Consider the following 23,894-nt stretch of genomic DNA (forward strand, 5'->3'; position numbering starts at 1 on the left):
GCCTGTGCGCTACCATTCACACCTGTTGAGGATCATATGTTTTTGAATATTTCACAAGAAAATAGTCGGCACTCACTCTGGTTGCACGGGATAGGAATGAAATCCACGTATATTCAAGGAAAATCCCAGCAGTCGTGTCTTCAATCAATAGGATATTTATTTCATCAAATTAGAAATGTCCACAATCCTGGACGCGTTTACAGGTATACAAAATGACCTAGTTTATATAAAGGGATATACTCCTCCCCTCATGACAACATCTCCCACTCCCATTACCTACACAGATGATGGGAGGGGTGTATAATTAACAAAGAAAATACGCCCATTAGTAAATCACAAAAAATGGGTCTGTGTCTCAGATTATACTTCATAATCACATGTATGCAAAAAAAATGATTCAAAATCATATACACATTTATATATATATATATATATATATATATCTCATACATTGCCAGGTATATAAGGCCCCTCACCGAATATTACATGTCTGAAAAATAGAACATAAGCATAGTATTAGCTTATTAGATATGCATAATCTCATAATCCCTATTAAGGCCTCTGGGATGTAAAGTATCCAACGTGTGGATCCAATACGCCTCTCTGCGCAGTAACAGCTTCTTTAAATCACCTCCTCTCCTAGGTCTTTTGACCTGTTCCGAAACTTGGAATCTCAACTGAGCGATCCCATGTTTGCACTGTTCAAAATGAGATGGAATAGGTAACAATAAATTTTTTGTACGAATGGTCGATTTATGTTTCCCAATGCGATCCCTAATCGTTTGTGTAGTCTCTCCAATATATAATAGGCCACACGGGCACTTTATTAAGTATATCACATTAGTAGATTCGCATGTGAAAAAACCTTCAATAGAGAAAGGGCGCCCACTATGGGGATGAAAAAATGTAGAACCTCTGATTATATGGGAACAGTGCAAACATGGGAACGTGCCCTTGCGTTGCGTCGCTAATACAGATTGTTTCAGGGTCTTCTTTGTACTTCCAATGTCTGAATGTACCAATTTATCCCTATAACTAGAATTCCTCTTGTTGCATATCAGAGGTGGATTTTTAAACTCCTCAATGATAGGGTAAGCCTTCTGCAACAGAGGCCAATGTTTCCGGATAATATTATCTAATTTCTGGTTATAGGGATGAAATTTGTGTACTAATGCTACCCTAGAAGATGTATCTCTAGATGATTTACCAGATACCATGAGTGTTGTTTGTGTTTGACTCAGGATGGAACGGGGATAACCCCTTTGTTCAAATCGTTGAGTCATTTCATTCATCCTGACAAGTTGTGTGTCAGGATCAGATACAATGCGCCGCACTCGCTGATACTGAGATTTAGGGATTGCTCTTTTCAATGCTGGTGGATGAGAGCTTGTGAAGTGAAGAATGCTGTTCCTATCCGTATCCTTCCTAAATAGATCTGTAGATAACCTGCCATGTTGATCCTTTATCACCATTGTATCTAAAAAGCTAACTTTTTCACTATCTTGAACCAATGTAAATTTTAAACCCTCGTATGCATGGTTAAGATGGTCAAGGAAGGTTAAAAGGGTCTCCTGTGGCCCCGCCCATATGCAAAAGATGTCATCAATAAATCTTTTCCAGATAAGGACATTATTTGAATACCATACGGTGTTATATACTTTTAATTCCTCAAATTGTGACATATATGCATTTGCATAGGGCGGGGCCACATTCGACCCCATCGCGGTCCCCCGCCTTTGTAGGTAAAAGTCATCTTCAAACATAAAATAGTTTTCATGTAATACTAATTTCAATAGTTGCAACAAAAATTCCTGTTCATCCTGAGTATACTGACTCCTACCTAATAATGATTTGACTGCTTCAACACCAGTAGCATGGTCTATGGAGGTGTAGAGACTTACCACGTCTATAGTTACTAATAGACTGTCAGGTGGAACTGTTTCTAAATTGGCTATTGTGTTGAGAAAATGCTGTGTGTCAGACAAAAAAGATTTTGTATCCTTAATTAAAGGAGTCAAAGTTTTTTCCAACACAATAGCCAATGGTGATAATATAGAGCCTACAGAAGCCACAATTGGTCGCCCTGGGGGGTCAATTAAGGTCTTATGTACCTTGGGCAAAACATAGAAAACTGGGGTAATCGGTGTGTGATTAATCAAAAATGTGTGTAATTTGCCATCAATAACCCCTAAGGATAAATATTGGTTAACTAATTGCATAATTTTGTCTTTGATACGAAACACCGGATCCCCTGATAATTTCATATAAGTCTCTTCATCCGAAAGTTGACGCATTATTTCTGCAACATATTTTGCCCGATCCATTAGTACAATAGCCCCGCCTTTATCCGCAGGCTTCAAAATAAGACCTTTATCCTCCATCAATGACCGGATTGCCATATTTTCCTGTAATGTCACATTATGTGAAAAACGCAATTCACCCTCTTTATCGAATCCAACTGGCTCTGAATGTCTCTGTTAACTAAATGAATATAAGTCTCTATAGGATGGTACACCTTAGGGGGCATGAAGCGGCTCTTGATCTTGAGACCCAAATCAGCAAGACGTAAACCTGAATGTCCCTCCTCAACCCCATGCGGTTTTTCCGAAGATTCCAAGAAATGCACCTTAAGTCTCAGTTTGCGAAAAAATTGATTCAAATCAATGTCAAACTGAAAGGAATCAAATGGAGTGGATGGACTAAACGAAAGTAGTTTTTTTCGGAAGGGCGTTGGCGTCCGCGGGGAGGAGACACACGAGGCGTGCAGGCCGGAAGCACGGAGACGCCGGCGAGATGACGGGAGTGAGCCAGATGGTTCAGACGCGCTCTCGGGTAAGAGCCCGTCTCTTGTAATTAATCTGTCCTCTAAAAGTCTTAATATTGAACAAATGACTGCGCTGCAGAAAGGACTTTCGTTTAGTCCATCCACTCCATTTGATTCCTTTCAGTTTGACATTGATTTGAATCAATTTTTTCGCAAACTGAGACTTAAGGTCCATTTCTTGGAATCTTCAGAAAAACCACATGGGGTTGAGGAGGGACATTCAGGTTTACGTCTTGCTGATTTGGGTCTCAAGATCAAGAGCCGCTTCATGCCCCCTAAGGTGTATCATCCTATAGAGACTTATATTCATTTAGTTAACAGAGACATTCAGAGCCAGTTGGATTCGATAAAGAGGGGTGAATTGCGTTTTTCACATAATGTGACATTACAGGAAAATATGGCTATCCGGTCATTGATGGAGGATAAAGGTCTTATTTTGAAGCCTGCGGATAAAGGCGGGGCTATTGTACTAATGGATCGGGCAAAATATGTTGCAGAAATAATGCGTCAACTTTGGGATAAAGAGACATATATGAAATTATCAGGGGATCCGGTGTTTCGTATCAAAGACAAAATTATGCAATTAGTTAACCAATATTTATCCTTAGGGGTTATTGATGGCAAATTACACACATTTTGGATCACACACCGATTACCCCAGTTTTCTATGTTTTGCCCAAGGTACATAAGACCTTAATTGACCCCCCAGGGCGACCAATTGTGGCTTCTGTAGGCTCTATATTATCACCATTGGCTATTGTTGGAAAAAACTTTGACTCCTCCTTTAATTAAGGATACAAAATCTTTTTTGTCTGACACACAGCATTTTCTCAACACAATAGCCAATTTAGAAACCGTTCCACCTGATAGTCTATTAGTAACTATAGACGTGGTAAGTCTCTACACCTCCATAGACCATGCTACTGGTGTTGAAGCAGTCAAATCATTATTAGGTAGGAGTCAGTATACTCAGGATGAACAGGAATTTTTGTTGCAACTATTGAAATTAGTATTATATGAAAACTATTTTTTATGTTTGAAGATGTCTTTTACCTACAAAGGCGGGGGACCGCGATTGGGTCGAATGTGGCCCTGCCCTATGCAAATGCATATATGTCACAATTTGAGGAATTGAAAGTATATAACACCGTATGGTATTCAAATGATGTCCTTATCTGGAAAAGATTTATTGATGACATCTTTTGCATATGGGCGGGGCCACATGAGACCCTTTTAACCTTCCTTGACCATCTTAACCATGCATACGAGGGTTTAAAATTTACATTGGTTCAAGATAGTGAAAGAGTTAGCTTTTTAGATACTATGGTGATAAAGGATCAACATGGTAGGTTATCTACAGATCTATTTAGGAAGGATACGGATAGGAACAGCATTCTTCACTTCACAAGCTCTCATCCACCAGCATTGAAAAGAGCAATCCCTAAATCTCAGTATCAACGAGTGCGGCGCATTGTTTCTTTTTTTTAATAGTATCTTTTTATTTATTAATTTAGCAAAAGCATAAAAACACATCAAATACAGACAATCATCAATTGAGTCCAGTACAAATCATATACATGGGATCAATCATAACAGTTCCTCATGACCCAAGTTTGGGACAGAAGAAAAAGATATCACTTTCAGGATGAACAGTACCCAACATATCAATCCTAAGGAAGATTAAAAGTACTGCACACACACACATTCACACACGCCTTCATTGGTCAGAACAGTCTTTCAGTCATCTATGGTACTAGAGTCTGGGCTCCAATCCAGGGGTCCCATATCTTCATGAAGCGATCAGGGGTCCCTCTTCTCTCATACACAAACTTGTATAATTCAAGATCAGCATTAACTAGATGTACCCATTGTTGCACAGTAGGATTCTTAGGAGGTTTCCAGTTAAGAAGGATAGTTTTCCTAGCATAGTATAAGAGTATTCTATACAGCTTCCTGCCAAATTTGGTTGGAACAATCTCGTTGGCTACTCCCAACAGACTAGTGAGTTCAGTACAGACGTTAGGAAAGCCTAGTTTGTCATTAAAATATTCATGGATCTCTTCCCAGAAGCCATGAATAATCGGACACTGCCAAACCATGTGTATAAGACAACCGTTTTCATGTCCACATCTTGTACAATGAGGGTTCGGCAATTTACCCATTTTAAATAGTCTCACAGGAGTATAATAAATCCTATGAAGCCATTTAACTTGAATCAACTGATCCCTAGCACTTACCACTGTAGATCTCCATGTACAGCTAGATTCTTTAACATGAACATCTTCCAAACCTTCAATGTCCCTTTTCCACCTAACAAATGCCCTGTCTAGGGGGGAGTCCTGCAACGCCATCAACGACGCATACAGGGTCGACACTGGTTTGACCACCGGAACCCTCCTAATCGCTGCCTCAACTGTACCACACTCCAGCTTTAAAGGTTCTCTACCAAGCTGAGCCTGACGGGCATGCCTGAGTTGAAGATATCTATACAAACAACGCTGGGGCAAATTAAACTCCTGTTTCAACTTATTAAAGGTTCTAAATAGGTCCTTATCATATAGTTGGGTAAGGTAGCGCACCCCCCTCTGAGGCCAAAATTCAAACTCCTGTAATGAGAACAGCTCCGGAAGAACTCTGTTTCTCCACAAAGGCAAATATGGCGACCAAGTAATATCATTCTCATCAGGGTTACATTTCTGACCCCATTTGACCCACATCTGTACTGCAGCAGCCATCGATTGGGTGTAGTGTATTGTAGACCTAGCCCCCCTCCTATACGCCAAGTTCGTAAGTGCCTCATAGGACCCCAATAAAGCTGCCTCCAACACTACCGCCGGGTTACCTGAGCCAGCCCGTACCCACCACGCCACATAGCTCAGCTGCACCGCTACATAGTACATGTACAGGTTTGGCAAGGCAAGACCCCCCGCAGGTAAGACGCCTGGAGGGTGGATCTCGCTATTCTGGGAGAAGACTTATTCCATAGAAAGGGAGCGATTATTCTATCCAAAGTAGCAAAATGTCTCTTGGGGAGTAACACTGGGGCAGCCCTATATAAGTATAGCAATTTTGGGAGAAGAATCATTTTTACCACATTGATACGCCCAATCAGAGTTAAGGGAAGGTTTTCCCAAGCCTCTAGCTTTCGAGTAATGGATTGCATTGTAGGAGCAACATTCAAATCATAAAATTTTGCCACTTCTTTATGAACAATAATCACCAAATATGTAAATTGCTCCACAATCTGAAGCTTATTGTTCACCGAAATGCGAGCTGGGTCAACATCATCAACCAGACATAGACCAGACTTAGCCCAGTTCACACGGAGACCCGAGTAACCCCCAAATTGATCAACAACACCTAAAAGGGTATCCAAGGATTTCCCTGAATCTGCTAGGTAAACCAGCATGTCATCATCATATAATGAAAGCTTTTCTGATATTCCAGCTATTTCCCAGCCTTCTATACCTGAATTAGAGGATATGAGTATCGACAAAGGTTCCATAATTAATGCAAATAACAGGGGGGAGAGAGGGCAGCCCTGTCTAGTGCCTCTACCCAAGGGGAAGGAGTCCGATGTATACCCATTCACCCTGACTCTCGCCGAAGGGGATCTATAAAGCATTTGTAACCAGCACAAAAATTTCTCCGGAAAGCCCATTTGAGTCAGCACTGCCCACATAAATTCCCATTCTACTGAATCAAATGCTTTTTCATTGTCTAAGGACGCAAGAGCCCTCATACCTCTGTTATCATGTTTGACCTGAAGATTAGTGAACAATCGCCTTAAATTAATATCTGTGGTTTTTCCCTGGCATAAAACCCGATTGATCTACCCCAACCAAGGAGAGAATTACCCCCCGCAATCTTAACGCCAGTACCTTCGCAAAGATTTTGACGTCAAGATTCAGAAGTGAGATAGGTCGATAAGAGCTACACTGGTCAGATGGTTTCCCCGACTTGTGAATCACTACTATCGTTGCCTCCAGAAAGGACGGTGGCAACGAACCACTTTCCAGTGCATACCTCAACAGCTTCCCAAATCTACTAACCAGGTCTTTAGAAAATCGCTTATACCATTCAGCAGGAAATCCATCGGGTCCCGGGGTTTTCTTGGTTGCTAAGGAAATAATGGCCGTTTCAATCTCCAGGTCAGATATGTCTGCCGCCAGGGCTCCCCTGTCATCTCTGTCCAAAGAAGGAATATTAATACCTGCTAAGAAATTGACAATTTCCTCCGAAGTACACGTGATCTTGGGGGCATACAATGTCTCATAATAGGAGGCAAACTGTCGGCAGACATCTCTAGGCTCCCTCAATAAGAGCCCCTGATCGTTCAGAACTCCCGCCACCACCGTTTGCTGTGTCTCAGATCTAGTCAAGTACGCCAAGGCCCTGCCACACTTATCACCATCTGAAAAAATAGTTTGCCTCTGATTTAAAAGTTTCTTCTCAGTATATTCAGTTAAATGCAAAGTAAACCTACGCTGCGCCTCAAGCCACAAAGTCTGCTTCTCAGGGCACGGATCTAGTATATATAACCTCTCCTTATCAGCTAGTTCCGTCTCTAGTTTTATCCGTTTGATATTCAGTTCCTTTCTATGAGTTGCAATAGCAGCAATCAATGCCCCTCTCATTACTGATTTGAAAGCATCCCATTCTACCAGAGGATTCGTAGACCCTTCATTTTCTGCCCAGTAGTTCCCCATTGCATCTAGACTCTCTATCACCACAGGTAATACCTCGAGCCACATAGGGTTTAACCGCCACTGCTTATCAGTCGAAGCCAGCGGCTGTGACAGTATCAGAAGGAGGGGGGCATGGTCTGAAACCCCTCTCGGTAGATAATCACTGGACTTGATATAGGGGGATAAGTCTCTGCTGACAAAGGCCAGATCTATACGAGAGAGTGAGCCAGTAGAAGCTGAATAGCAAGAGAATTGCGCATCTGTGGGGTGGAAATAGCGCCACGCCTCTACTAAATCATAAGTATTAGCCCAATGTGATAGGACATTGTTGTGTGAGGCCTGGGGAACCCTTCTGTCCCGTATAGGATCTAAAGTGGCATTATAGTCACCCATAATAATATAAGGCATTGCTGGAAATCCTGCTATTTTAGCTGTAATTAAGTCTATGACCTCTCTGCGGAATGGCGGAGGAATATATAGTCCCACAAATAGGTACTGCAGGCCTCTGACACAAGCATGTAAAATCACATACCTACCATAAGGGTCTAGCTGCACAGATAGTATTTGAAATGGAAGACTTTTAGCAATTAAAATACACGCCTCTAGCGTGGTTTGAGTAAACCGCATGATATGTGGGGCCTATCCATGGGCGCCGCAAAGCTAGTACTTTCTGGCCCTGCAGGTGCGTTTCTTGCAATAACATTATGTCAGGGTTATACCTCTTCAGATAATTGAACACTAAAGACCGTTTAATCTTATCATTCAGACCCCGAACATTCCACGAAAGTAGCTTAATTACCGCCATTTATTCTTCCAAAGATAACATCTCCATAGTTTCCGACCAGCATACCAATATGGGGTTAAACATCTGATCAATAGACAAAGTCAAAGAACAGGGATTCTAACCGGAGTAATAATGGTGCATTTAAACCAGATACTCCCCCCTCCCCAACCATTTTGTCAGCAAAACAATTTAACATTTATTCATGTATTATTTGCTCCAACTGCCATCACTATAGTATAAACCATCAGCGGTGAGGCCTTGCATTTAGATTTCTCTCAATCCATTCAGTAGCCTCTTCAGGAGTACTAAAAAACGGACGGTTTCACCATCCTGCACCCTCAAGCGAGAAGGGTAGATCATGGCATATTTCACATTTTGGTCCCTCAGCCGCGCTCGGACCTCAGTAAACTGCTTCCTTTTCTTCTGGACCTCTGCCACAAAGTCAGGGTAAAAGGACAAACGGACATTCTCATAGCTGACATTCCCCTTCTGTCGAGCAGCTAGCAAAATAGCGTCTCTGTCCCTGTAGTTCAGGATCTTCATGATGAAAGGTCTAGCAGGGGATCCCGGCGATAAGGGCCTGGTTGGAATCCGATGTGCCCTTTCTATAACAAAGCAACTGGAAAGTGAGTTGAGATGTAAGGCTGCGTTCACATGAGCGTGTCCGGATTAGTTCCGGATGCGTCCCGGTGTGTTGCGGCAAACCCGCGCGAGTAGGAATGCAATTGCAGTCAGTTTTGACTGCGATTGCGTTCCGATGTTCAGTTTTTATCGCGCGGGTGCAATGTGTTTTGTACGCGCGTGATAAAAAAACAACTGTGGTACCCAGACCCGAACTTCTTCACTGAAGTTCAGGTTTGAGTTCGGTGTTGTGTAGATGTTATTATTTTCCCTTATAACATGGTTATAAGGGAAAATAATAGCATTCTGAATACAGAATGCTTAGTAGGTGATCAATTGAGGGTTAAAAAATAAAAAAAATTAACTCACCTTGTCCTCTTGTTCGCGTAGTTCTCCCGGTCTTTAGTTCTTTAAAAAGATGAACTATGGGCTAAAGGACCTTTGGTGACGTCAGATCACATGCTCCAATCACATGGTACATCACCGCGGTGATGGACCCTGTGATTGGAGCATGTGATCTGACGTCACCAAAGGTCCTTTAGCCCATAGTTCATCTTTTTAAAGAACTAAAGACCGGGAGAACTACGCGAACAAGAGGACAAGGTGAGTTAATTTTTTTTATTTTTTAACCCTCAATTGATCACCTACTAAGCATTCTGTATTCAGAATGCTATTATTTTCCCTTATAACCATGTTATAAGGGAAAATAATACAGTGTATAGACAGTCACCTAGCAACCGTGCGTGAAAATCGCACCGCATCCGCACTTGCTTGCGGATGCATGCGATTTTCACGCAACCCCATTCACTTCTATGGGGCCTGCGTTGCGTGAAAAACGCAGAATATAGAGCATGCTGCGATTTTCACGCAACGCATAAGTGATGCGTGAAAATCATCGCTCGTCTGAACAGCCCCACTGAAATGAATGGGTCCAGATTCAGTGCGGGTGCAATGCGTTCACCTACCGCATTGCACCCGCGCGGAAATCTCGCCCGTGTGAACGCAGCCTAACACTTCTTTTATGAGCGTTCCGCAAAAATTTCTGGGGTAGACCCTTCTGCTCGCTCCGGTAAGCCCAGGATACGGACGTTGTTACGTCTATTGCGGTTCTCAGCGTCCTCCGCCCTGGCTTGCAGCATCTGTACCTGTTGCAGCAGCTGCCTGGTGTCATTTCCAGCTGCTCTGGACACATCTTCCACATCACTCACTCTTTGCTCCACTGCAGATGTTCTTTCACGTATTTTGTCAAAATCGTGTCGCAAACAGCTAAGGTCAGACTGTAGATGGTCTATCTTTGATGTAAGAGCAGCTTGACAATCAGCAATAGCTTTCTTAATTTGAGAGGCTTCAGCAGAGGAACCAGGGACAGGAGACCCCTCACTTTCCTGTTCAGTTTGACTCATGGCGTCAGATGATGGAGCCACAGAAGAAGTTTTGCGGCCCATAGAAATAGTCCACAGACACTTTAAAGATCTGCTGGGGTTTGTCACTCATGCAGCAAATCAAGATAAGGCTTTATTAAATTCAGCAAGTCCTGCCACACAGCCAAGTAGACTGCCAGATATCTTTACATTCCTCAGGGGGGAGGGGGATAAGTACAACAGCACCACCATTAAACTTTCATATAAACTGCGGTGAACTCTGCAGCTTTCATATATCAGGGCTCCTAACAGGATTACCACTGCAGGACTTCAGGATAATAGTGGAAGTAGGGAGATACAGAGCGTTTCGCCGATCCACTCCGTTTGCTGGGGCAGAGAGGAGCGCCGCTGCACATACACTTAACGGCAAGATGGTGCCCACTGCGCGGCTTCTTCCCGCCTCGGTCTTCGGCTCAAGATTCCAGCAGGTATCGGCAGCAGTCCAAGGTAAGTTGTTAGCAACTTTCAGCAAGCCGTACCTGCACTGTGTACCTTGTGGCGGATCGTGTCCCGGCCTCACTCCACACTCTCCTCAGTTTGCGTCCCTCCGCTCCTCTCCCTCAATCCTTCGGCATCCACAGCGCCACAGCCAAAACTCAGCAATCCAGCACCGGGCAGAGTGTCCCCAAGTACGAAGGGGTCCAACATATAGTGAATGCGCTCAAAAAACCCGATTATGCCAGGTGTATAAAGGATATTTCACAGGATTTTGTACCAGCACTGCAATCCTGCTACCTCACTCCATGCTGGCTCGGCCACGCCCCCCGCGCATTGTTTCTGACCCTGACACGCAATTTGTCAGGATGAATGAAATGACTCAACGATTTGAACAAAGGGGTTATCCCCGTTCCATCCTGAGTCAAACACAAACAACACTCATGGAATTTGGTAAATCATCTAGAGATACATCTTCTAGGGTAGCATTAGTACACAAATTTCATCCCTATAACCAGAAATTAGATAATATTATCCGGAAACATTGGCCTCTGTTGCAGAAGGCTTACCCTATCATTGAGGAGTTTAAAAATCCACCTCTGATATGCAACAAGAAGAATTCTAGTTATAGGGATAAATTGGTACATTCAGACATTGGAAGTACAAAGACCCTGAAACAATCTGTATTAGCGACGCAACGCAAGGGCACGTTCCCATGTTTGCACTGTTCCCAATGTTCCCATATAATCAGAGGTTCTACATTTTTTCATCCCCATAGTGGGCGCCCTTTCTCTATTGAAGGTTTTTTCACATGCAAATCTACTAATGTCATATACTTAATAAAGTGCCCGTGTGGCCTATTATATATTGGGGAGACTACACAAACGATTAGGGATCGCATTGGGAAACATAAATCGACCATTCGTACAAAAAATTTATTGTTACCTATTCCATTTAATTTTGAACAGTGCAAACATGGGATCGCTCAGTTGAGGTTCCAAGTTTTGGAACAGGTCAAAAGACCTAGGAGAGGAGGTGATCTGAAGAAGCTGTTACTGCGCAGAGAGGCGTATTGGATCCACACGTTGGATACTTTACATCCCAGAGGCCTTAATAGGGATTATGAGATTATGCATATCTAATAAGCTAATACTATGCTTATGTTCTATTTTTCAGACATCTAATATTCGGTGAGGGGCCTTATATACCTGGCAATGTATGATATATAAATGTGTATATGATTTTGAATCATTTTTTTTGCATGCATGTGATTGTGAAGTATAATCTGAGACACAGACCATTTTTTGTGATTTACTAATGGGCGTATTTTCTTTGTTAATTATACACCCCTCCCATCACCTGTGTAGGTAATGGGAGTGGGAGATGTTGTCATGAGGGGAGGAGTATATCCCTTTATATAAACTAGGTCATTTTGTATACCTGTAAACGCGTCCAGGATTGTGGACATTTCTAATTTGATGAAATAAATATCCTATTGATTGAAGACACGACTGCTGGGATTTTCCTTGAATATGTTATTGAATAGTCTGGGATGGCAAAAAAAAAGTCTTTCCTCTTTCACTTTTTATTGTGTTTTTTTTATAGTATCATTGTGACCATTCTCGAGCTCACTTCTTCGTGGAAGATTCTGCTGTGGCAAAAGCCTTAAAACAGATTTCACGGACATTCACTGACCGAGAAAACTTCAAGGTAAAACTAGTGTAATAAACACAGCAAAAAATAGTTTGGTGTGTAGAAAAACAGTAGTAGACTATTTGTGCATGGTAACCGATCAGGTTGTTGCTCTCATTTCCCACAGTACCTTCGAAACAATTGTGGTGGTATGGTATCTGGTCACCATGGGCAACTGCTCCACTTTTCCTTTGCGCCAATTTTAATACAGACCCAGATATACTAAGGTGTTTCTACACTATTTCTGTCTCGCTCAAAAAGGGATGCAGCCTAGTGGAAAGGGGCTGGAGTCTAAGAGGCTTCATTTTGTGCTTAAATTGCACAACGGTTCTGGCATTAAATGTTGTCTCATAATAAGCTGATAATTGGTTTAGAGCCAGATAAAAGGATCTATCCCTGCACCTCATTTATCCGGAGCCACTGTGATAAAGCTGGTGCAGGTCTAGATAGCCTGTCTAAATGTCTGCCATCTACAGGCTTAGTAAATTTGTGCCAATATGCACATAAGATTTGTTTTTGCGCATGCTGTGTGTTCTTTTATATAATACAGATACACGTGTGTGTATATTCGGATAAAACTTTGTTCCAATACAGTACGGAGCAGGAACCGAACCAGAGTTCGGGAAATGTGTTTGTTTTTTTACAGTACAAACTAATTTATGAAGTTATCACGCAAAGTCTCACGAGACTTTGCAGTAATAACTTTGGCTCATCGGAGCAAATACATTCTAAGGCCTTATGCACACGGCCATTGTTTTGGTCCACATCCGAGCCACCATTTTGACGGCTCGGATGCGGACCCATTCACTTCAATGGGGCCGCAAAAGATGCGGACAGCACTCAGTGTGCTGTCCACATCAGTTGCTCCGTTCCGTGGCCCCGCTAAAAAATATATAACCTGTTCTATTCTTGTCCGAGCTTACAGTATACAGTATTGGAACAAAGTTTTATGCGAATCGACTTCAGATGTGAGTATGTTCTGTAGCTCATAAGAGTATTTATGTATATAAAGACATAATTATGTATAATTTATGTCTTGCTAGTCCTGAACTGTCTGGAAACTTGACTTCTGTTCTTTAAAAGTGGTAAAGGATCATGTAGCAAAAGAAAATCAAATATTCCCAAACATTTTCTTTATGTTGTACTATGACTATTCCCACACTTGTTGAAAATATATGTACAACAGTTACAGTATTATGCTTTATTCACACAGTCAGCGATTTCCATCACTGATTTTGAGCCCTTGTGCCTGATCTGTGTGTAGATCCAATCCTGGTTTTGGCTCACAATCACTGATGGAAATCACTGACATGTGAATAAGGCCTTATACACATACCCTGATAAAATGTTGTATTATGTATCTTTTTTTCAGGTTACGATTTTGACACATTCTTGTCCTCCCCCATCGTTTCCAAAAAGTTTGACAGATGAAGAAATAGTACATTTAAAGGTATTTCAGATATTCAGTTATTGTGTGACCTGTGAGTGCCTTTTACCCACGGATGTTTTTCTTAGTTGGCTTAGCTAACCCGGTCCTGTAATATTTGGTCTTTCATTTCTATTATTTGGTCTTTTGTCCTGTAGACCTGTATGCAGAAACGATATGATGGAGCTCAACAAGCTCTCAATATGAAGTCCGTACGTTTGGATCCAGGTAACAATAAAAACTGGTTGTTTCTTCCACTTTTGTCTCTTGTTCCGTATATTACTCATTCTCCTTTTTCTTTGATTATAGGCCTAGTTGAAAACAAGGTAGACATCATTCCGAACCGGAAGGCTTGTATGCAGGCCATGCTACAAATAATTGAGGAGAATGTGCCAGAGGTGAGATTTTCTTTGTGTATATTGCATATGGCTAGAAGCAGGGCTTTGAAGTCGAAGCTAGTTTTAAATGGAGTCTGTAAAAGTTAACCGACTCAAGCTTAAAAAACACTGTTTAGCCCGGTAGGTGTGATGAGAGCGCCGGCAGTTGAATGGTTAAGCAGAGAGTATGTATTTTCACACCTTCAAGGTCTATACATACTGACAGGAGTCAGGGCTAGGTTTAGGTGCTTCCTAGGAGGTAACCCTTTCCCTCTCCCTAGCCTTGAGGCCTAGTTCTGTGTCCCTCCCCTGTATTCGTGACAATTATGTGCCACTTGTGCAGGGGATGGAAGACAAGGGGCACATCTTTCTCAGGGGCCCATTGGGGTATTCACCTGTATAAGTCCAAGCCTGGGCATGCAGCTTAGAAGGAACACTGCACATGTCCTAAAAAATGTTCAAACATAGATATTTAGGGGGTCATTTATTAAGACCAGCGATTTAGACCTTCCGTGAGCTGGGAAAAGCCGCATAGTTGCGCCTCAAGCTGCACCAGAAATGTACCTAATATAGGTGTATTTCTGGATAATAAATGACCCCCTTAGTTGGGACCTACCTGTATTTAACATGATTAAAACATGAAAACATTTTAGTGATTTATCCGAAATATAGTTCAGATGACTGTTTATGAAGAAAATGTAAGCTTTAAAAAAAAAGAAGGAAAAAAGTTGCTTCTCATTGTAGCTCCATAATTTCACTTTTTTGTTTCTACAACAGCTGCTTTCTTTGGATCTTAGTAACAACAAACTCTATAAACTTGACCATATGTCAGAAATTCATCATAAAGCTCCTAATCTGAAGATTCTTAACCTGTCTGAGAACATGGTGAGTCCCTTATGTCTCTAAGATCAGGTCTACACTGTGCCTTTATTTGTGCTTACACAAGCTGCAGACAAGTTTCACATACAAATTTGGAATGAATAAATTTAAATAGGAAAAGTTGTGTAAAAAAAAAAAAGTTTGCAGTTTTGGTGTGTCTTAGGGTACTTTCACACTAGCGTTAAACTTTTCCGGTATTGAGTTCCGTTCAAGGGGCTCTATACCGGAATCATATGAGTGTATTACTGTAGTGCAGCGGCGGCATGAAGTGCACGGCCTCATAGCAACCAATGACGCCGTGTGCTCCTGCTCTGAATAGGAATCCAGCCCGGCATACCATGGACCGCTCTCGGCCGCTGAACACGGCCGTGTGCATTCGGCCTTATCCAAATGCATTCTGAATGGAGAGCAATTCGTTCAGTATGGATCAGGATGTCTTCAGTTCAGTCACTGCACGGTTTTTGGGTCGAAAAAATACCGCAGCATGCTGCGGTATTTTCTCCGTCCAAAATCCCAGAACACTTGCCCGAATGCCGGATGCATTATTTTCCATTGAAATGCATTAATGACGGATCCTGCTTTAAGTGTTCCGGAAAAACCTTTAAAAATTTGTAAAAGATAAATACCAGATAATTTTTTCATGATGACAACCCGAGACAAATCCGGTATTGCAATGTATTTGTGAGACGGATCTGCATCCGGATCCATCTATAAATGGTAACCATTTGCATACAGATTGCCGGATCTGGCAGGCAGTTCTGGCGACGGAACTGCCTGCCGGAATCCAACAACGCAAGTGTGAAAGTAGCCTAAAACACTCATGTAAATGGCATATTTGAAAAACGCATGCTTTTCTGTGCACTTTTTTTTTCCTTTCAGACTGCTTTTAATTAATATTTTATTATGCCATTAAGAAAGCATGGTGCTTTTGTGTGTCTTATTGAAGGTGCTTTCACATGTGCTATTAATGCAGTTTTTGAAGCCAAAGCATGGAGTTGGATGGTAAGGCTAAATGCATACGATCAGGATTGGGTGCAGATTTGCGTGCAGAAAATCCGCACCATAGGTCGTGTAAATTGTATTCTATGAGAATTTTTAAATTCTCATGCAAACGATGCACATTTTTTCAGTTTTTAAACATGTCAGTTTATTTTTCCGGTCCGGATTTTCTCTATTCACTTCAATGGGGACAGTAAAATCCGCACCTATTGATGCAGATTGACCGCATGGATTTCCCTGTAGATTTCTGTGCGGATTTGTCCGCACATAAATCCTGGACGTGTGCATTTACCCTAAGTGTGCAGATGCGTCCACCGCTACATTTTCTTGAATGTGTCCAATTTCTTCCAAAACAAATTTAAAACAATGGCAAAAACCTTGACGGGTGCAATTCACACCCCACTGGGTTCCCACACAGGAATTGCATAATGTATTTATTTTTTTCTGAAGCTGGTAAACTCGCTTCACACATTTCAGGATATGTTGAGTCAAGTGCAAAGGAAAAAATAAGACACGTCTGTATTTTCAGACATGGCAGTCACACTGCACTTTTTGCTGCATTGCCAAGAACTGTGTAACGAAAACATGTGCAGTTTTACTATAAATTGCTGTTCCAATGAGCCTTGCTGCCAAATCATGGCAATTTATGGTAGAATAGTATGTGGTTACCCTAAAGGTAGGGAAATTTTATAGGAAAGACTTTACCTCTCTCCCGATGTCTCTCTGCATCAAAGGCACCATCATTAAGACACAGAGTATGACAGTATTTTATCCATAAAAATTAATTAATGAAAAAGCAATATCCATTAAAAAAAATGCACCAAAACCATGCTTTAAAAAAATTAAAATAAAAATAAAACCAGCATCTGCGTTTTTGTTTTTTAAAATAGCTAACACTGCATGTGTGAGGTCCCCTTACATGACACATGTAAGCATCTATTTGCCCTATTAGAGCATGTGAAAAGGGAGTTTTTACCTCTTTCCAGAAACAGAGGGTCTATTACACATGGGCCTTGTGTTATTGCCCCCCCCCCCCCCCCCCCTTACTTCACTTGTTGGTGCTGAGCTGCAATAACGGCAACACCCCTTTCAGGGACAGGGGCGCAATTTCGTGATAAAATAGAGCTTTTTTAATTTCAGTCAAGACAATACATGTGCACTCACTTCACACTTGTGTATGTATCAGTCTCAGAACTGTTGGTAGTCTCTTAACTCATGCAACTGTTTCATAGCCCATCCCTTACACAGCACATCTTCTGGACTAGAAGAAAAACTGTGCTCCTATGGGTAGCTGTTAGGCCCCATTCACACGTCCGCAAAATGCGGAACGGAATTGCGCACCCATTCATTTCTGTGAGGCCACACGTTGTGCAGACAAGAATAGGCATATTCTATTAGTGCCGTCCGCAAAACACGCTGCGGACGTGTGAATGGAGCCTTAGGATGTTAACTAGAATGCACTAGGATGTTTAATATTAGGTGCAACACAATGCCCCCTACTATCGGCTACATTTCTGCAATGCTTTCACGATGCACTGATCATCCACTTGTCTACTGTGACTTAGGCAGCTTGTTCTGGGGAAGTAGTAGTGATACAATCCAGTGTTTTTCCTACTTGGAATCGAGCATTGCTGGTTGTGTGTGCCTATTAAAATGATTTCACTGGGGCAGTTTTTCTGGAGCCATTTATAAATTGCCTTTCTTATGTTTTCTTATGTTTTCTGTGTACAGCTGAGGTCTGAAAAGGACCTGGATAAGATAAAAGGCCTTAAATTGGAAATGTTGTGGTTAGATGGGAATCCACTCTGCAAACTCTTCAGAGACCAAACTTCATACATCAGGTCAGTCTGACACTGTAGCCCGATTTGAAGAAGCTAATTGATTAGAATTGTGTGTGGTATTTTGTGGTAAGACCACCTTTGCGATTTGGTAATGATGTACGGCTCTGCTTAAGACATACAGACAAACTTATTGGATGATTGATTTAAATGAATGGTCGGGATTTGTTCCCATACACCAGTCCTGTTCCCTCTGCCCTGGAGTAAAATGCACCTGAGTAATTAAGAGTCACATGCCTCTTAGTATATTAGTCGCTTCTTTGGCTATCTATGCACCAGAAACTCAAATCTATGCAAGCCACGGAGTGGCACGGATTTGAGCTATAACCTACCCCAGTTTCTGGAATAAGTTTTAGTAAATCCACGGGCTGTGCTAAGCTCTGCCCCATTTGTCACCACTGTTAAGTTCAAAAAGTTGCAAATTATGTTGCAAATTATTTTGCTATATGGCGTGGGCCACAACTTGAGACTTTTTTAATACCACATCAGAGGCTTAAATAGCTTAATTAAGTCTCCAATGTATTTCAGTGTTACTGCTTGAATGTGTCATCAGAAAATGACCTATCGTTTAAATCACGTTTTTATGTTTAAAATATTTGTAAAGAATTTTTGATTATAATTTTCCATCTATAGTTAAACAAAACTATCAAATCCTGCAGTTTTCGCACTGGCCACTAACCCTAATAGGCGCCACTTCTTGGTCTGTACAGATCACTTTACTGCGGTTACCTTCTTATCTATACACAGAGGTGATATCATTACAGGCAGGATTGGAATGACAGAACAGCTCTGACAATCACCTATTGCGAATGCTGGATCCTGTCTTATCTAGTCTTTCCTTGTACAATGACCTCTGCACAGGTCACAGAGCATGTCCAGAAAACTCTCCCATAGAAGTCAGTGAGGTCCCCTCCTGACCATTGTGTCTATGGCCCGTGGGGCTGCCGTAAAGCAGTTTTCTAAATGCTGTTAATGCTCAGACAAGATGACCCCTGTAATTCCGTTTAGGAAATGGAATTAAAAAATCTCAGCATATAAAAAGAGATTAGAAAAAAGGATGTTATTTTCCGGTTTTCACTGGCAGAAGAAAATTTTGTAACACATTTTCTTTAAGATTTCTTTAATAATTCTGTTTCATTGGAATTGCACGCTGGTATCCTATGCTAATCACATTGTGGAGAAAATGATCTGCTTCTTTTTAAGTACTAGAATGTCAGCTTTTTGCGGCTTCGTATGCGGAGGCAGCTCCCTGGTGAGACTCCAGCAGATGGAGGCACATTTACTGGCTGGCTTCATTTGGGTGCCCTTGTATAATTAGTCTCTTAGGGAGCACTGTAAACCCACTTGTAGTGCCCCCATGATATTCATCATATGTGTGTGTACATATATACATCACTTGTGTACCTGTTTTCTTATAGTATCCATATTTAGTAATTGTGACAAAGCAATGTGAGCTACCTATGTAATAATCTTTTCAGAAAATATATATATAAATATATTGTTTTGTAAGCACACTTGCAACACTCATATCTATCAGTTTTCTTCTTTTAGTATACTCGTTTTCCCCTTATTGATCTTTCTCATTTTCTATTTTACTCTTATGCCATGACACATCATTGCTCACTCATACCACGAAATGTCCTTTGTCAGTTTTTATCCAGTAATTGGTGCGTGCTGCTCTCCCTGTCTTCCTCTTGCTCCTCCCTATTCTTGGGTAGGAGGACAATTATTGGCGGTCTCTCAAGGTCACTTGTTACTCCAGTGCCAGCCATTTCCATTCAGAACTTGCACTCTCCGTCCGCTTTTATTTTTTGTGTCACATTGTGGTTGCTTGGTCCATGACGGGTAAGTCTCCCCAGGCGGGAGCAACCTAAGGCAGACCTTATAACAGCCACGAGAAGATGAAGACTGAAGGAGGCGGTTGAAATGTTAAGCCTAAAGCATGTCCTCCTGTGTAACCCACGTGTCTCTGGAACCCTCCTTGCCAGGAGGATGGGCATTGTGCCCTTAAAGAGTTAAGGAGGAAAAATATCTGCTAATGAGCTTCCAAACCCTGGCTATAGTGCTCCGAGGCTGAGCAGTGAAAAAGGCAACCCTGTCTGGAACCTGTTTATAAATGTGGAACAGTGATTTAATATGGAGGAGTTGGAGGTGGATGGGCAGCATGCAGCATGTGGTTCTCCAGTACTGTCATAGGATCTACCCGTGGTTATCACCGCTTGCTGTTCATTTCTGGCGATTCTGCCACCTTCATTCTCCTGCTGTTTACCATACCAGGCCACACATTGCCACTTGCACATCATATATCATTTTTTGTTTTCTTCTTTTCTGCTTGTTTTCTTCTAATTCATCATTACATTCTTTAGTTTTATTTCATCCACCAGTCGCCTTTCTGATTGCCTCAAATGTTTGCGTTTCACTTTTTAAAGAATGCATTTTTATCTTTGTATGGTAGCTCACTATAAGTAATGCAAATCAGTGACCAAACCAAGATGATGAAAGGATTTATATGTCCAGTGGTATAGTCACCATATCAGCAGCCACTGTACTTGTGCTTCCTCCTGTGTTGTACTCATTGTAGGACCCTGCTGAGAAGAAGCCTAGTGAATTGCTGTCATGTCTTAGTCCAGTGTTAGCTGACCTTGCTAGTAGTATTCTAGAAAGCAGTATTTTCTTTGCATATAATTTTGGTTATTGAGCAATAAGTGTCAATAATTTGCACTTTATAGTCTTTCTGGAAGTTGTATGCCATGTCTTCCATGAATAATCAAACAAGTTCAGAGCTAATCGCCAAATGGGACAGTTTACATACCGTAGAGCATGCAAAGGTGTTCTTCAGCAGAGCTGTGGCTGTAGTTCCACATTCCCTTCATCAGTACCTACTATCAGGGTATTGTAGAGGCATGGCCATGGTGGGGCTGGGCTTACTGTTTGCCAGAACTAATATTCTCTGTATTCCTGTTTATTTGTCCGTCAACCTGCGGATTTTGCCCTGGATGACAGTGCCTTGCGAGAACGTTTTCCCAAACTCCTGCGACTGGTGAGATCACTATGTATTGTCTGTATATGTAGATGTTTTATCAGTGATAGTTGGCATCTAGTGGCAGTAATATTAATATACAGTGTTCTTATTCTTCTTTCTTCCTTGAATTTTCACCCCTTGTATATCTTCTATTCTTTCCTTTTTTTCCCTCTTTTCTATTCTTTCACTTTAATAGGATGGACATGACCTTCCTCCTCCAATCACCTTTGATGTAGAAACCCCCACAACACTCCCTCCTTGCAAGGTAAGGTCCTGTCTTAGTTTTTTCCCTTTAGTTCACTACTTTATGATCAATGACTAATAATTGGTTTCTGTCTTTATTTTTCAGGGCAGTTATCTTGCAACAGATGATATTAAAGCATTGGTTTTGCGATTTCTTCAACAGTGAGTAGATGCCCTATGTAGGGCAGCATTAACTGACAGAGACATTGTGAAAACGCTGGTCATTTACTTGAAATGAACCAGTCATTTTTACCATAATCAGTATTGACCAGATTGAGCCACAGTGCAGCTCCTCTTAGTGACCAATCACCATACATTTGCAGAGCCTACATTTGCAGAGCCTGGCACTGGATTTAATCTGGAAATCCATACATACTGTATACGTCACAAGATTAAAGCTACTGCAGTGTAGCAGGTCGAGTTCCAAACAGATGGCAGAAGCCGTTTATTATTGCTTCTGTCTTCTCATTTGCTCAGTACATAGCGCTCTGCATGTCAAAAATGTAGAGACTGTTTTCCTCTATAACTGGGGCCCCTTTGGATGCCTGAATTATAAGTGGAAAAGTGCCAAAAAAAAGGGCAACTGAATTCCCCCCCCCCCCTTCTCTTGGGGAGAAATTTGTACCAAAAATATATTAAACAGTGTGAAAAGGTTTGCATACATATGAGAAAATACGTCAACAGAAACCATCAACAGTCTCCTTTTTCAAATGAAACTATACATATTATAGATCAATATTATCAACACAAAATAGGGATCCCATTTTAATTATTTTATTTTAGTTTCAATTTGCACATTTAAAGAATAAGTTTTCCCAGATTTTTATATTGATGGCCTATTCCTTTGCTTTTGCTGCCTGTGATGCTAGGGAGGCTCGTCCTTGTCCCTGTCCCTGCCTGCCATTGGCTGCTCCCCCCGACACCGGATGTTTTCATCCGTGTACAGGGAGAAGCAGTGGCGGTGCGGGGAAAGTATATTACTGGGGGGGGGGGGGGGGGTTCTTGAAATTAGATAACCCCTCTAAGGACCTTGCCATTTTTCACCTTAAGGGCCAGGTGTTCTTTTGTATATTTGACAACTTTGGAATGCTTTTACTTATCCAAACCATTCTGAGTTTTTCTTGCAATACATTTTACTTTATGATTGAAGAGAAGGAACGCCATAAGGGTTTTAGAGGGCAGATTTTCCTGGGATCATTTAAGTTGCCATATGACATTTAAAGACCTCCTGATGCATCCCTAGTAGAGACTCCAAAAAAGTGACCCCCATTGCTGTATAAGGTGACAGTTTTATTGTTACTATTTTGGAGTACATATGATTTTTGATTGCTCTTTTTTACGCTTTTTGTGAGGCCAGGTAACCAAAAATGGCCGTTCTGGCACAGCTTTTATTTAGTTTTTTTTTTATGCGTTCACCTGACAGGTTTAGATCATGCGCTATTTTTTTTTATAGAGAGGGTTGTTACAGACACGAAGATATCAAATGTGTCTACTTTTATTTTTATTTTGTTTCAGTTTTACATAATGCCACTTTTCCCCTCAAGAAGATATAGATAAAACTTGTGTATGCATATTTACTACTGAAAAATGATGGGTACATTTTAAACTTGTTGGGAGACCAGGTGATCAACTGGACATATTTAGTTTTGCTCACAAAAATACTTATGATTGTAAAGCAGGAGAGGTCTGTGCGGGGTGTGGGAGAATGAAGTAAACCTAGATTGCATTTAGAGACACCAGCTCCAAGAAAAAGGTTGATTCTGTTATTGCTATAGCAATGAGCGGACTATGCAGTACTTTTGTGTGACTTTTGCATTTATTTATTATTATTTAACTTTTGCAGATATTACGTGTGCTATGACAGTGAAGATCGTGAAGGCCTCCTTAATGTATACCACGATGAGGCTTGCAGTTCGCTCAGCATTGCTTGTGGGCAAGGACAGAATCCCTCTAGGTGAGTGATGCTCCTTCCTCCCTTCCTCCCTCAGTTTTTGTTTTCTCTGATGTGGCTTGTATTTTGACAGAAGCAGTCTTGGAGAGTATTTTAACAACAGCAGAAATCTAAAAAGATTACGTGATCCAGGTAGGAGTAGTCTTTTCTTGCAATATTTAATGCTGTGTGAAACAAGTGTCAGAATAGATTTATAGTAAAAACAACACATTTAATTTCAACCCTTTCTTCTTAGGGCGACGCTTTAAACTACTGAAACACAAGCGCCTTAATGTTGTTAGCTTCTTAAATGAGCTCCCTCGTACACAGCATGATCTCAATTCATTTGTTGTAGACATTACTGCTCAGTCTGTGAGTACACTTTTTATTCTTTGGGGTTCTAGGTGGTTTTCTTTTCTCCAAATATACCCATCCTCTATCACATTGATACTGTCCTCTATATACCATCAGTATTATAAAAAAAAAAATTTCCCCTTCTCTCTGATCCGGACCATTTTTCACTTTCTTTCTAAGCCACTTGTTGGTGTTTTTGCAGGGTTAGGGTTACTCTGTATTTCTTGTTATAGCTCACTAATTAGATTATTTTTTTTCCTTCTTACAGAACACACTACTGTGTTTCGTGGTGAACGGTGTATTTAAAGGTGAGTGTTTTCATGCAGTAGTGTAGAGATGATTCAAGTGTACTGCCACTTTC

The 23,894-nt window shown here is 41.3% G+C and overlaps 1 protein-coding gene across 1 annotated transcript in view; it reads left to right on the top strand.

Moving 5' to 3' along the window:
* The window catches only part of LOC120980049 (nuclear RNA export factor 1-like), a 50,915-nt gene that overhangs the window by 9,778 nt on the left and 17,243 nt on the right, over positions 1 to 23,894 (top strand). Inside the window, exons 3-16 of the mRNA XM_040408918.1 lie at positions 3,016 to 3,290; positions 12,379 to 12,483; positions 13,838 to 13,915; positions 14,050 to 14,119; positions 14,201 to 14,289; positions 15,046 to 15,153; positions 17,878 to 17,987; positions 20,988 to 21,024; positions 21,203 to 21,271; positions 21,356 to 21,411; positions 23,093 to 23,203; positions 23,274 to 23,332; positions 23,436 to 23,551; positions 23,802 to 23,841. Of these exons, the coding sequence (XP_040264852.1) occupies positions 3,016 to 3,290; positions 12,379 to 12,483; positions 13,838 to 13,915; positions 14,050 to 14,119; positions 14,201 to 14,289; positions 15,046 to 15,153; positions 17,878 to 17,987; positions 20,988 to 21,024; positions 21,203 to 21,271; positions 21,356 to 21,411; positions 23,093 to 23,203; positions 23,274 to 23,332; positions 23,436 to 23,551; positions 23,802 to 23,841 (1,323 nt within the window). The remainder of the gene's footprint in view (positions 1 to 3,015; positions 3,291 to 12,378; positions 12,484 to 13,837; positions 13,916 to 14,049; positions 14,120 to 14,200; positions 14,290 to 15,045; positions 15,154 to 17,877; positions 17,988 to 20,987; positions 21,025 to 21,202; positions 21,272 to 21,355; positions 21,412 to 23,092; positions 23,204 to 23,273; positions 23,333 to 23,435; positions 23,552 to 23,801; positions 23,842 to 23,894) is intronic.

This window comes from Bufo bufo, chromosome 10, assembly GCF_905171765.1.
Source record: "Bufo bufo chromosome 10, aBufBuf1.1, whole genome shotgun sequence".
Classification (NCBI taxonomy): Eukaryota; Metazoa; Chordata; class Amphibia; order Anura; family Bufonidae; genus Bufo; species Bufo bufo.